This window comes from Panthera pardus, unplaced genomic scaffold (genome assembly GCF_024362965.1).
Source record: "Panthera pardus isolate Hobbes unplaced genomic scaffold, ASM2436296v1 HiC_scaffold_8, whole genome shotgun sequence".
In the NCBI taxonomy this organism is placed as follows: domain Eukaryota; kingdom Metazoa; phylum Chordata; class Mammalia; order Carnivora; family Felidae; genus Panthera; species Panthera pardus.
In genome coordinates, this window is record NW_026527013.1 from 157,364,082 (window position 1) to 157,379,576 (window position 15,495).

A 15,495-nucleotide genomic window follows, 5' to 3' on the forward strand; every position below is an offset into this window, starting at 1 on the left:
AATGACCTCCATCCCTTCCCTAACCAACTTATCCTCCATATTGCTACCAAACTAAACTTTCTAACTGGCAATCTAATGCCATTCCCCTAATAAAAATGCTTAATATTCTGAGCTTTGCCATCAATATAAAGAGCATCTTCTTGAGAATGCAAACAAGTCCCTCGTGGTCTACACCTTTCTTACCTCTAGCTGCATCTCGTATGGCTCCCCAGGATCCAGCAACGCGGTGTTCCCCCAAATGTGCCAAATTCTCTCAGGCTGCCTTGCACATGACATTAATCCCTTTATTCATCTCTTTGCCTACCTCTCCATCAGATATTACCTCCCCTGGAAAACTATCTACATGATCAATTTATCCCCAACCTGTCCCCAATCTGGATGAGATGCTTTTTCCATGTCATCCCCACAGCAGTGTTTTGTTGTTGTTGTTGTTGTTTTTCAATTAAAAAAATTTTTTTGGAGGGGGAGGGCAGAAAGAGATGAGAATCTTAAGAAGGCTGCATGCCTAGTGCAGAGCCTAATGCAGGGCTTGATGTCACGACCGTGAGGTCACAACCTGAACCGAAATCAAGAGTTGGATGCTTAAACAACTGAGCCACCCAGGCGACCCATATTACATTTCACTTTTTTTTTTTTTAACTCAGTGTTTTCTCCTAACAGATTTCTGAATCTTGCAATTTATACTGCTGGCTTTTCTGCTGAACCGTGAGCAGTAGAACAGAAGCAAGGGGTTTTAATTCCACACTGTCGGTGCCCACCACAGTGTCCACTACCTAATGGTGTTTGAAGAATGTTTGCTGTTGAAATATTCTATGCTACAAATCAACAAAACAGAGCACAACACCTACGAAATAAACTCATTATGAATGTGTGGTTTAACTCCTCAGTTACATAAAATAAGCTTAACTAAACAGGGATAAAACCACAGAGGAAATATTTCTATGGCAATCTAAAGAGGACATTAGGGCACTCAGAAAAATGAGAACTGTATAGCTCTAGAATTTTTTTGTCTTAGTGCACATTAAAATGTCATGTTTTCGTAATGACGTAATAAGGCTAACCCAGTGTTCTGAACAGGATAGGTGTTTCATTTATAATTTTAAACGATGAGGAGGGGCAGAAGAAAAGCACACAGAGGAGAAGAGAAGAGAAGGAGAGAATGGGCCCTAGAAAGCCAGGCAAGGTCTGAAGCGAGGGAAAAGAGGAGGATGCTCCGGGAAGATGTGTGTCTCTGTCTGCTTTCCACGTGGAGAAGGTGCCGCCTGCCACAGCAGAGCAGACAAGCCAGGGAAAACGAGTGAGTAATGCAAGGACACGGTTCGAAGGTATCGAGTGTTTAGGTCAGACACTGAGTGGCAGAACTTTCCCAGAAAAGCAAGCTTAGGTGGGCGGAAGGCAGAGGAAGGAACGGGTGTTGGCAATTTGCCCTATGGAAGAGGAACTAGAGGGCTCAATGTGGCAGCCCGGCCGTAGAAAGGAAATGCCTGGTGGCCCTTTTCAGACCACTGCTGCCTGAGATGCATTTTCAGGATCATTTTTCCTTCAAAGAAACGCTGTGTATGACCTTGGGCAAATCACTTAAAGTCCTTGCAATTACTCATCCATAAAACGATCTTTATGGTTTTATACTATTTACACTAATATTTAACGGTTCTATGCTACCATATAGTTTATATTCTGAGAATCACTTCTCTGGTGTGGACACTGATGAGATGATCCTGGACACGTGTACATGTGGGTGGACATCCCGCAACCTCAAGTCCTCAGCAGAAACCACCATGCATGGCAAAGTCACATCACGGATATCCAGCTTCCATCAGACTCTTAACATATTTCTATCATATTCATTACCGGCACTGCAAACGTCTAATGTGTAAAATGTCAGAAATTTAAACAGCAAGTGATTGTTCTAGTGGGAGAAAAAACAAGCAGCAGTAAACATGATGGAGATCATGAGGAAGAAATATTTACAACATATTTAGAAGTCGGCTCTGTGACACCATTCCCCGGCATCAGATAGTGGAATCCTGAGTGGGAATCATCGAACAAGGTTTAGGATAATGTATAAGGCACGCCTTATTAACTCTTGGACATCTCATTTCTTGGTCATAAATCCTATTAACTTGTATTACCAACTGCCATAAAACTTGCAGATAAAAGATAATTTATGCTCAGTGTACAGAAGCTAATGTTTCTGTACTCCTGAGAAGCACAGGACCAGAAAATGAGAAAGTATGTATGAGAAACCCGGAACCGTCCACACTGCATGGTTAGCATGACAAAGATGGCTGGGAGCACCCAACTGTCTTCATAAGGAATATAGTCTCGCTGGTAATTGATATCAGTGGTGTTTCATGTAGAAAATGTCTCTCGCTGATTTCATAAAACCTTCTGTTCGTAAAAGGTCGTAATGCCTTATTAAGAAGATATTTTTGGAAGTAAAAGAGGAACGCTTACTTTTAAGGGAGGAGCCATTATGCATTCTATTTTTAATTTTCTATTTAAAAACTGGCAGACTGAACATTCCTTCAAAGTAAATGCTCCCTACTGAGGCTTTCACTCATGATGACACTCTGACCCACAGCAAGTGAGGTATGTCAAAACATAATATCAAAGACATTATATGTTTAAAACTCAACCAGCGAAAAAATTTCAAACATTTGCCCATATATATAAATATCTACATAAAGATCTGGAACTACACTATTGTCTCCTTGTTTTAAAATTCAATTTGTAGTAAGCAAAATGAGTCAGAGAAAGGGGACTCAAAAGAGAATGTAGACCAAAGACTTCAGGCTGGACCAACCCCGACAACCCTAAGGCAACTGCTCCTGGACACACAGGTCAGCCCCTAAAAACCATGAATGAAGGATGCTTACTTATTTATATAACAGTCTCGAGAGTCTCACACGTAGATTATTACAGGAATGCTAAGATGATTTGAGGGTTGGGGTGGCTTTTTAATAAAGATCAAAAAAGGCATGTTTTAGTCCCATGGTCTACGGCTATCCTAGCCACTTAACAGACACAGATGAGGGGCACCTGGGGGGCTCAGTCAGTTAAGCGTCTGACTTAGGCTCAGGGAATGATCTCAAGGTTCATGAGTTCAAGCCCCACATTGGGCTCTGTGCTGACAGCTCAGAGCCTGGAGCCTGCTTCAGATTCTGTGTCCCATTCTCTCTCTCTCTCTCTCTGCCCTTCCCCCACCCACACTCAGTCACTCTCTCTCAAAAACAGACATTAAAAAAAACCACACAGATGCGTTCTCTTAGCCTAGCACAGCACCAAAACAAGTATCAAAAAAAAACAGTTCCCATGTCTCATGTCTCCTATTACCTTCAATGTCAGACAATCTATAGTTATAGAATCAATTCTAGAAAACACTGCTCTGAAAAATAATACTCAAAATAATTAACACTTACATTGAATTTTTACCATTTTTGATGTATTTTAGCAAAGCTCAAAGGTAATCTTAATCTTCTTAAATGATAAAAATTCTTGTTGTATGTAGATTTTGTCATACTTGAAGAAAATTCAGTTATTTTTAATTTAGGGGTACAAGGTGGGATATACCCTTAAAGTGTACCTCAAATTTATCTCATTGAAAATAATGTTGTGGATAATACATACACACACACACACACACACACACACACACACACAGCCCTATATACACACATCAACTGGCCACTCAGTAAAACACTGTTTATGGATAATCACCAGCCTATGAACTGTAACTAGTTCTAAGAGTTCACTATTTGTTGGGGTGCCTGGGTGGCTCAGTCGGTTAAGCATCCGACTTTGGCTCAGGTCACGATCTCACAGTTCTTGAGTTCGAGACCCACGATGGGCTCTGTGCTGACAGCTCAGAGCCCAGAGCCTGGTTCAATTCTGTTTCTCTCTCTCTCTGCTCCTGCCCCCCAACCCCACTGCTCATGCTCTCTCGCTCTCTCTCTCTCTCTCCCTCAAAAATAGGTAAACATTAAAAAAGAAAGTTTTTAAAAAGAGCTCGCTATTTGCTTGTTAGTCCACTAGCCCCAAGAAAGAAGAAATGTAATGTAGTAGAAAGCATAGAGTCCTATCTGTCCTGCTTTCCTTGTGGTATTGTTATGAAGCTCAAATTAGATGCTTCTTGTAAAAGCCCCAAAGTTAACTTCCTTTTCAAAAACAGCTATTTGTTGACTTTCAATTAAAAAAATACATTAAAAAAATTTTAACCATTCTTTATTTGGCAGTGAAGCATACCGGATTGATTTTCTTGGGCCCTAGTTCCACAATATTTGAAAACAGTTTCAATTTCAAGTTATGAGGTTTCTTCTGTCCATCGTGATGATGATTATGATCAATCCTGTTAACGAACGGTAACTGTAGACATCGTTTATTTTAAATTTTTTTAATGTTTATTTATTTTTGAGACAGAGAGAGACAGAGCATGAACAGGGGAGGGTCAGAGAGAAAGGGAGACACAGAATCCGAAACAGGCTCCAGGCTCTGAGCTGTCAGCACAGAGCCCGACGTGGGGCTCAAACTCACAGACTGTGAGATCATGACCTGAGCTGAAGTTGGTTAAGTAACCGATAGAGCCACCCAGGCGCCCCTAGTTTTTAAATTTTTTAAAAATGTTTATTTAGTTTTGAAAGAGAGAGAGAGAAAAAGACAGAGCTCAAGTCAGGGAGGGATCATGGATACAATATATATACAATATATACAATACAACATAAGATTGGTTCATATCCTAAACCCTCAAACACACTCATTTTGACTTTTGCATTTGTATCACTAAATTGTCTTAGTGGTCTCTTCCTAAAAGCAACTGAAAAGCAGGAACCTAGTATGTGTCTCTGGGAAGATTTCTCTGGAACTGAGTGCCAAACAGGAGCAAAGCCAGGACTGGTAAAGCAAGAGGTGAAGTCTATGGTAGATACTGTCACCCCTCTACATGACAGGGGGTGTGATCATGCAGAGCTTTGTGCCCCACACTACGTAATAATTCTTTCTTAGGAGAGGCAAATGAGACACAATTACAATGACCAGAAAGAGAATCCAGAAGGCATTGTTTTGGGGCATGTAGGCTATACAGGTACACTTGCAATGATAATTATGTTTGGAGAACTGAGGATTCTGTTTTCATTTTATTTTTTTAATGTTTATTTATTTTTGAGAGAAAGAGTGAGAGAGACAGAGCAAAAGTGAGGAAGGGGCAGAGAGAGAGAGGGAAACACAGGATCTAAAGCAGGCTCCAGGCTCTGAGCTGTCAGCACAGAGCCTGATGTGGGGCTTGAACTTACAGACCGTGAGATCATGACCTGAGCCACAGCTGGACGTTCAACTGACTGAGCCACCCAAGTGCCCCAGGATGATTCTGTTTTAACAACTAATCAAAGTTTAACATATCGTGTAAATGAGAAAAAAATTATACTCCAAGAAATGATGTAAGGTCATGATTCCAGACTTTTCATCCCCAACTTCAGTTGCTGGCGGTTTGAGAGAGACCGCGCTCTGTGCTCACAAAGCGATTCCTTTCCCCGACCACCGCCTTCCTTTCTCAGAAGGCCTTGCAGTGGGCTGGGGAGTGTCACTGTATTCCCACCAAAGGTGATATAAACATGGCCAGGCCTGGCCTTTAAAAACATGCAGTGCCACTTTCTAGCAATCTTTTCCTCCAGATGCTGCAATTTCTTCCAGTTGGCTTAGATATAAAATGGAGGAAGCCGCCGAAACCAGACCAGATACTGATGAGAAAATAAACTTTAAAAACTCAATCTCAGTTAAACCTCTGAGATTGGGAGTTAATTATTCCTGCAACACAGGCAGGGTAAGACCTGCCTTACAGAGACACTACGATAAATTAGCATCCTGACCAACTTAAAGCAATAAAAAGTGCTAGAAAAAAATTAAAAAGAATCTTTTAAAATGCATCAAACATCTGTGTTTTTTTTCTTTTGTTTTAAGAATACTCAGAAGCCAAAAACTAAGGTTGGACTGAAAACCACACCTAACTTTCACCTCTGAAATACTTGGTGTTTACCAAAGCCGATGAACTTGAGCTTTGGTTTCCAAGACATCCAAGTACAGAAAGTCATCAGGAGACAAAGCCCAAGGCCTGCTCAAGGTGTGAGTGCAGGAGAGTGCACCAGATAAGGCAGAGACTCTCAGTGTAAGATGAATATAAATAACACTTCCACTGGACCGCCAGGAAAACCCTGACCAAACCCAGGCACCCTGTAGCTGAGAAGAGGGAGCAAGTCTCCCGTGAGCACCTGTAACCGGAAGTCAAACTCGCGACATACTGCCTTCAGAATTCACACCACCTAGATGGTCAAAAAGTCTCCAGCAAGATGTCCTGAGTTGTTAATGCCTGTGAATAACTGGGTTGGGAGTCTGCTCTAAACTCCCCCTTGGACTCACTTTTAACTCACACTTCAAACAATTCCCACAGGTAAAGTTCCCAGAAATATAAGGTCATCGCCAAAATTCACAACACACAGAAGGAATCGAGTTGACAAAATATAGAAGCAAAAATGAATACAAAGGACAGCGGGCTTACAAAGAACTACAGGTACTAGAATTATTCTTGACCATAAAATAAGTATGACAATTATGTTTTAAGAAAGAATCTTGAAACAGTGACGAGAGGACAGGCATACAAGAAAGAAGAATCATGGCAGGAATTTTAAACACCGTGGATGGTTTTAGCAGCAAAACAGACATGGCCGAAGCAGAAGGGTGATGTGGAACACAGGTGATGAGCTTCCGAGTGAAGCCCAGAGAGGTTACGGCATAGAAAATATGAAATAGATGTGCTGAGATGGACATGATACAATTAGAGCATCCTAGGTACAGTTAAGCAGAGTTACAGAGGAAGGGAGAAGGAGAATAGGGCAGAGACAATATTGAAAAAATAATGGCTGAGAGTTTCCTTTCCCAAATGGATGACAGACAGCATCTGCAGGGGGCGGAAATCCAAGGAATCTCAAGCTGAATGCATTTTAGGAAGTCCAAAATTATACACATTCCAGTGATAGTAGGGAATACCAGAAACACTGAAAAGCTCTTAAGAGCAAAAGTCATTTTTCAGATATGATTTTTTTCTACCAGTTAATCTTCCAATTTTATTTTTTAATTTGCTTTTTAATTTTAGTACAGTGCCAACTAACTTGTAATCTATTAACTAGAATGTCTACATACAGCCAAGTTACGGTTGACTACTTTAGCAATCAAATCATCAATATAGTATATATAATGTAATAAAGCTCAATGATTCACAATGGTAGAAACTTTAACCCTTCAGAAACTGTTAGGAAATTATAGGTATTTAACAAATACACAATTAGAAATCTAAGAGGCGTATCTGCTCACATCATACCACCAAGTGAAATCTATTAATGACTTCCCATAACCTCTAGCGAAAAAGTCCACACTCCACTGTGTGGAATTCAAGGCTCTTCACAATCAAAGTAGTTTTCAGTCTTATCTTCTAGCATCTTCCACACTGCTGTGCAGAATTACCTGCAGATCCTACAATGTACCTTATGCCTCCACCTTTCTTTAGTGGCTCCTTTCTGCCTTAAATGACTTTCTCATCATCTCCCATAGCAAACATCCACTCATCCCGGAGGATTCTGCTGCACTGTAACCTCAAGAGAATGTATGTCCCGCGAAAACAAGGGATTTTTGTCTCTTTAGTTGGCTTCTGTATCCCCGGTAAGTGCCTGGCACATAGCAGGTACCCAAAAAATATTTGTTAACGGAGTGAATAAAATGTGAGTGCCCCTGGGTGGACTTCCCTTACGTTACGTATGATCAAATTCTATAATCTTTCATCTTCGTGCTTTACATCTTATGTTTTTATTAATGACTTCTTCACTGGACATGTGCTAGAGAGCAAAGATCATGTCAGTATTTTCTTTTAATCCTCAACTGCCTAGCACTGCAATAAACAGGCACTCCCGGGGCGCCTGGGTGGCTCCGTCGGTTGAGCGTCCGACTTCAGCTCAGGTCATGATCTCACAGCTTATGGGTTCGAGCCCTGCATCAGGCTCTGTCCTGACAGCTCAGAGCCCGGAGCCTGCTTTGGATTCTCTGTCTCCCTCTCTCTCTCTCTCTCTGCCCCTCCCCTGCTTGTGCTCTGTCTCTGTCTCTCGAAAATAAATAAATGTTAAAAAAAGACAAAAAAAAAAGAGCAGGCACTTCATAAACTGTTCGTTGACTAAATCCATGTAGAGTATGGAGTTTGAAAACTGAATTCTTCAGCTCCCTTTCCACACCTCTTAGGAAGTTTTCCAGAAAACAACAAAGCTAGGCAATACAAAGAGCCAGAGAAAAAAATGCAAAGCTGGCTGAACAGCAGGGAGTGTGCCTGATACCCACTCTATTAACCAAACAACAATTTCTAGGTAACAGCATGCTGCAGAGGGAGACTGGCAGATGGGGCAGGAGCAACGCTGTAAGCAGCACATGACAGTGAGAGGCAAGGAAGAACAACTGTCCACTCTTTTAAAAATGTTACCAAACGATTACTTTTCTAGAGGAGCCCACTGATCAACCTTATAAAACTGGTTTATTTAATAAGGATTCTGTTCTCAGCACTGGATCGATAGAAAATTTCCATGATATTCATCAGGGGAAGTGAATGACATTGATCATTAGAAATGTATTCTGAAGCAGTGAAATTAATAAGCAGGCAACTTATGAAGAGTAAAAGCTAAAAAAAATTTTTTTTAGTGCTTAACAAAATCAAATCCAGTTTCCAGTTATAACGATAGCACTGAAAATATATGAGAATTCCGATTGAAATATTTGCCAAGCTTTGGGCTTCCTCTGTTGAGATGTTTCTCAAGTGGCATTCACATTCAGCTGCTCAAAATGTAAAAGGGCTAAATTTAATTCTTAGTCAATTTAATTAAAAGTTATGCGATTTTTTTTTCGGGGCATGATAAAATGAAGCAAACATGGTCAACTTCCCTCAGGTGTCAAATTCAAAGACACACGCTAGGCTCATGTTTCGTTCTAGTCTACTCAAATGTTAGAAGTTTTATGGAAGCAATGTGCTGACATTATACTTATTCTTCACTTACTGGTTGGAGCAGGTAGATGAGAGATTCCTCTTGGATTATTATAATCGGCACAGGAGTGATGCAAGTAACTTGGAACAGGGTGCTCACAGATGCCATGATCTGGTCAAAACGCCCACCGAGACCTCCCAAGGTCACAATTACATCTACCTAAGCAAGGCAAAGCAAAAGGGAGAGTCACGTATTTAAAGAGTTTTCAATAACTGAATAGTAACTAAAAAGAGCTCTCAATCAACTGTATTTTACTTGATAAGCCATAAAGAAATGGTAGATATCATTTCTGTTGTTCAGATGAAGGATTAAAGCTACTTGTGCATAGTCACATAATTGGTGGGTGGCGGTCCCATTACGAGACCAACTCTTTTTAGCTTTTTCCCATCTGCCTGTTCACCTGAAAAACTAGGCAGTCCTTTCTTTACAACTCTGTTCACGTGTTTCTTCCATGTGGAATCTTCTCTGGTTTCACAATTGGTGGAATCCCGTCGTGAACCTGTGGCGTCTTCCCTGGTAACACACGGCTCATGACAGACACCACGCCTGTTTCACAGGTTTTGTCACACCATTAGAATCCAAGCGTCTTGAGGATGGGTATCATCTTTTCACTGAACCTAGCAATGTTGCCTAAACTCTCAGTACTTCATTTTTACACTCACATGAAAAAGCTGGATGGTGTCTGCCACCTGATAAGGTTGCTGTAGGGTTTGATGAAGTAATTAAAAGAACTAAGTATAAAGCATCTAGAACCTGTTCGTGACATAGCGATTGCTTAAAAAATATTAGCTACTGGGGTGCCTGGGTGGCTCAGTCTGTTGAGTGTCCTCCTCTTGATTTTGGCTCAGGTCAGAATCTCATGGTTTGTGGGATTGAGCCTCATGTCGGTGCAGAGCCTGCTTGGGACTATCGCTCTGCTCGGCTCTTCTTTCTCACAAAAATAAACAAAGAAACAAACAAACAAATGAACAAACTTTAAAAATAAATAAAAATATTAGCTACTCTTCTATTGCCTTTATCATTTTTGGTATTATTACAGTTATATTAACATTTTTGTGATTGTTACCTGTAGTTTGATGTTATTTTTTCACTTAATGTTTTCAAGATAGCATTTCCTGTAACTAAAGTGTAATTCATTTAAAGGGTCCCCTTTTGTTGAAAATATATTTCCAGGATATTTGTATATAAAATTACCGTGCTGCTTTCCTTCTATGTAAGACTAAAGATGAAAGCGGGCTGCAAGGAATGAGAGGGGTGGAGTAACCTTCTCCTGCACAGACCAGGTACCAAAAGGCTCCCGGAGAACAGAGCTGGAGGCACTGTCTCTTCCCTTGACCCTACTTGCCTTCTTGCGATCATCCTAACCTTATAATGCATCAACATAGTCAAAGTTGGTATATTCATCATGGAAGAGGAAGTATTAAAGAACTTAATTAAAATATTGTAAGAAAACCTTACAAGCAATAAAAACTGACTATAATAATCACTCTATCTGGAATAAAACAGAAATCGTTGAAAAATAGGGAGTATTGGGGGGCACTGGGATGGCTCAGTCAATTTAAGCGTCTGACTTCAGCTTGGGTCATGATCTCACAGTTCGTGGGTTTGAGCCCTGAGTTGGGTTCTGTGCTGACAGCTCGCGGAGTCTGGAGCCTGCTTTGGATTCTGTGTTTCCCTCTCTCTCTGCCCCTCCCCTGCTTGTGCTCTGTCTCTCTCGTTCTCAAAAACAAATAAACATTAAAAATTTTTTTTTAATTAAAAATATTGGGAGTATTGGTTTTCAGGTTTTTACAATAGTTCATGAGAAAAAGGCTTAAATAACATTTCGTCAGAGGGACGCCATGATTTTATTTTTATTTGTTTATTTTAAAATTTATTTACTTTGAGAAAGAGCACGTATGAGTGAGAGAAGGGAGAGAGAGACACAGAGAGAGAAAACGCCCCAAGCAGGTTCTGAGCAGTCAGTGCAGAGCCAGAAGTGGGGCTCGAACTCAGGAACCTGAGATCATGACCTGAGGCAAAATCAAGAGTTGGACACTCAACCAACTGGGCCACCCAGGTGCCCCAAGACACCATGATTTTATTTTTTTAATTTTTTTAATTTTTTTTTAACGTTTATTTATTTTTGAGACAGAGAGAGACAGAGCATGAACGGGGGAGGGTCAGAGAGAGAGGGAGACACAGAATCTGAAACAGGCTCCAGGCTCTGAGCAGTCAGCACAGAGCCCGACGCGGGGCTCGAACTCACATACCACGAGATTGTGACCTGAGCCGAAGTCGGACGCTCAACCGAATGAGCCACCCAGGCGCCCCAAGACACCATGATTTTAAAAGAATAGTATGTTAACCAAGCACCAATATGACCCGTATGGTTCTTAGAGGAACAATAAGTGGTCTAACAGTCCACGAAGCCAAAGGCTGTGTCCTCTGGTTCCAATGTGACAGCCCGGGTAACAATGCCTAACACAAGACAGCAAAGTGTTTGATGAATAAGTAAGTGGAGACACTGTAAGAAAGGACACATCCACATAAGAAAGAAATAGATTCACTGCCATACTGTGAGAACATGTAAATCAGAATGCGGTCCCACAAAAGCACAAAAGGAAAATTACATACGAGAGCCAAGACATTTGAAATGAATTTCCTATTTCTGACTTTACTGGAGTGTAGGAAGAACGGGAATTTTTACTTTAGATAAGGTGGCTTCATGCTCAAGTCAGCATATTTTAAGACAAGCGTACCACCCATGTGTAGGACCTAATAACTAGTTTTGAAGATCTTTCAAGAACTCAAAGAATTAGAGTTGGGGTCCAGGAAGACCATGGATCCTGGGAAACATGTATTACTCTGAATACAAAGGCAAAGATAGGGACATGCGCTCACCTTCAGAGGCAGGGGGTCACTGGTAAGCAACCAGGCATAGACCTGCCAAGGAGACAGCTTCTGTTTAGAGTATCGAGTCAGGTCAATGGCTTCTAATTGTAACCAGGAGGCCTTCCTAGTACTTACATACTTAGTAAGACCAGTGAAGAAAGGCCCAGAAATCACACATGACCTCAAGAAACTAAAGAGAATTTGTTTGAAACTGAAGAAAAAGACATGAAAAGGAGTTACATGTGAAATACAGACAAAGCACTAAGGCTCCAGTGAAAAGCACATGGCATATTCCTATGCACATAATCCTAAATTCACATCAGAAGCAAGGCCTGGTGAGAGTTTATTCACTATGCAGATTCTGGAATCCCTTTTTTAGGTTCTCAATTTTTCATTACCATACTCTAAGCCTTGAGGGATCCCACAACCTTTAAGGCTGAAATTTAATCCCCATCTTCTACACTGGGGTATCATGATGAATAAGCAGTATCTGTAGATCAGTGATTGAATTTTTCAGAATAAAGAAGCCGCAAGATTACTTCTCATCACTACTCATTCTCCCTACAGGAAGTACTTAGCAAGACTGATTAAAAACATTAGAGGTTCAATGCAGGCTGCAGGCTGGGTGGGGGAGGGTTCTGGCTCTGGCTGTAAGTAGGGCGTCTGATATTCACAGAGATAGGAGGGAGACAGACACCAGCCCTGCACACTTACCTAGGTTTTAAGAGGCCAGACTTCTGTCTTTAGGACTACAATGCCACTGGGAAAGCATTCAATCTGAAATGGACTGTTTACAGACTGCCAGGGTGCCTTTTCTCTGTGGATCCAAAGCCTTGTGTGTTTATTTCTAGTATCACCCAGTGTATTGTAAATTTTTAAAACTTTTGATTTCCTGAGGTCTCCACCTTCTTACAAGACAGGCTGTGAGACCCGGCCCCGGCAACCAGGTGCACAGAGTGATAAAGGCTGGTCCCTGTCACAAGTTCACCCTGCTTGCCCTCCCGTGACGGTGACCTAGTGACATTCGAACACGCCAATGAAACTGACTCACTCTTTTGCTTGTGTACCCAACCCCGACCCCCTGGTAAGCCACTTCCCATGGACCCTCGCTCTCTCCTCCGGCTCCTGGACCTGTTTGATTGAGGCTGCTCACTTGGCACTCCTCCCTTGTGGCCCCCTGCGTGGCACGCCCCTTCCTCTCCAGGGTCTGTAAGCATAATAACCTTTCAATTCCACATGCTTCTCTGCGTCTGGATCAGATGGATCATCAACACTCCCGACTTCAGTAACGTAATTATCCTTTACAACACACCCAGTGCACTTGATTATAACTGTTGATATACTGCAGTAGCTCTCCTCCTAGAGGAGGCTCACGTATCCCAGATGCCAGCCGCAGTGTTTGCAACAGAGCAGACAACAAGTAATTACTGAGCTTCCCTTAAGCATATAAAGGCTTTGGGAAAAACTGAATAAATAACCAGAGAGGCAAAAAGCTAATGAGGCTAAGTTAACATCATCTAACTCCTATAAAATAGTACTTTCCTACTTAGCAAGGGTTCAAGTAGTCCTCGGCTTTTGAAAAGAGTTAACTTATTTCGTATTTGCTACTACTTCTGGTAATATTTACTCATCATCTACCACGTGTTAGGTACCAGAATAAACATTCAGGACATTATCAGTAAAGGAGACAAAAACCCCTGCCTTCATGGAGTTCACATCCAGGTGGAGGATAATACGCAACTGACTGACATACACAGTCAGTCTATTAGTTAGGACGCGAAACGGTGGTTAAGTGCTAAAATTGGAGAATAACAGAGCAGGAGAAAGGAGACCAAAAATGACAGGTCGGGAGGATGCTTCGTCTTTAAGTAGGAGCTAGAGCAGACTGTGTTGCACAAGTGGTCAGAGTAGCACAAAGACCCAAAAGAGAAGAGGGAGGTGGCCGTGTGCATGGAAACCTGGGGCAGGATTCTCCAGACAGCAGGCTTTACTAAGGCCATGAGGCGGCAACGTGGCCCCAGGCATTTTCAAAGACTATCAGAGGGCTAGCTGCTAAAATTAAATGAGAAATTAGGAGAAATCAGAGTAAAACGGAAGTGTCGGATTCGCAGAGACTCGTTAAGACATTCTTAAGCCCCTGATGCTTACTGGCATTAAAGGGGAGCTATTTTGCGCAGAGGAATGACATGATCCTTGTATTCCCAAAGTCAGTATGTATCCAGAATTTCTCCTCTTCTCAACGCTTACAACCTCATCACAAGTACGGCTCAAGCCACCAAAATCGTCAGAGGGGGTAAGCCACCATTAGACGGCCCTCGAAATACTACAAGCCTCCAACGTCAGGTTATCACATTCTTCTGCTCAAAATCCTCCAATGGTTTCACAGTATTTTCCATTAGGATCTATAAAGCCCTGCCCTATCTGAGATCCAGCTGTCTCTCTGATCCTACCCTCTACTTCTCTTCCCTTCTTCCTCTCTTCTCCAGCCTACTTCTTTCCTGTTTCTGGAGTACACCAGAGTCGCTACTACTCCAAGGACTTTGCATTTGTAGTTTGTTTTTTTTTTTCCCTAGAATGCATTAGCCCCAGATACTCACTCGGCTAACTCAATTTACTTTCTTCGCTAGCTATCCTTTTAAAAATTCCCCACCCCCATGCCAACGGTTCGTATCCCCATTTCCTGACTTACATTTTCTCCTTGGCAGCTCTTATTATCCAATACCATGGTAAATATCTTACTAATTTAGCCTGTCCTATTATTTGTCACGCCAAGAGGACTAAAAGCAACATGACGGCAGAGATTTTCTATCTCTGCCACTCAGAATGAAGCATGGCACGTAAGAGGTGTCCAGTAAATATTTTTTGAATATATGGAGGACTGAAACAGGATGGAAGGAGAGTAAAAGAGCATGACCAATGAATGGATCAGAATGCTGGTGGAGTCGAAGAATTCCTGGAGTCCGGGAACAAGAAAGGTAGTCGAAGGGACAAAATAGAGATGAGGGAGGGTTTATAAAAATTTGGTATCAACAAAGTGTAGGTATTGTCATAGTTAAAAAAAATAAATAAGTCAGACGGGATACATTTAAGGAAACAAGAGGTCTGTGTACTGGAAGGTTCATTCAAGTATATACGGAATTTACCATGAATTGAGACAATACTGTTGGAAAAAATACTGGTGACCTAGATGTTAACTTGATCAAGACATGATGGGAAATGACCAGGACTGCCACAATGAGGACCACAGCAGTGAGTAATGAGGGTGATAAAATATGATGCCGTGAGGTTGAGAACTAGAGTTTTTAGGGCAAAAGAGGAATGGAATACAACAAGCACTGTCCAACGTGGATATAAGTGGAGACACACGGGCAGCTGTAAATGCTCTCACAGCTACATTTTTAAGAGTTTTTTAAAAAAAGAGGTAAAATTAATTTTACAATAGATTTTAATGCAATATATCTAAAATATCATTATAAAATGAAATCTGTGTTAAAAACACTGAGGGGGCACTTGGGTAGCTCAGTCAACTGAGTGTCCACCTTCGGCTCAGGTCATG

General features: G+C 41.5%; 1 protein-coding gene across 5 annotated transcripts in view; it reads right to left on the reverse strand.

The window, feature by feature from the left end:
• TPK1 (thiamin pyrophosphokinase 1) overlaps positions 1-15,495 on the reverse strand; it is a 347,870-nt gene that overhangs the window by 125,708 nt on the left and 206,667 nt on the right. For 3 of the 5 annotated variants that reach the window (XM_019453094.2, XM_019453095.2, XM_019453096.2), the window contains one exon: positions 9,078-9,224. The exons of the other annotated variants lie outside the window; for them this stretch is intronic. In XM_019453094.2, the coding sequence (XP_019308639.1) occupies positions 9,078-9,224 (147 nt within the window). The remainder of the gene's footprint in view (positions 1-9,077; positions 9,225-15,495) is intronic. 5 annotated transcript variants of the gene reach the window in all.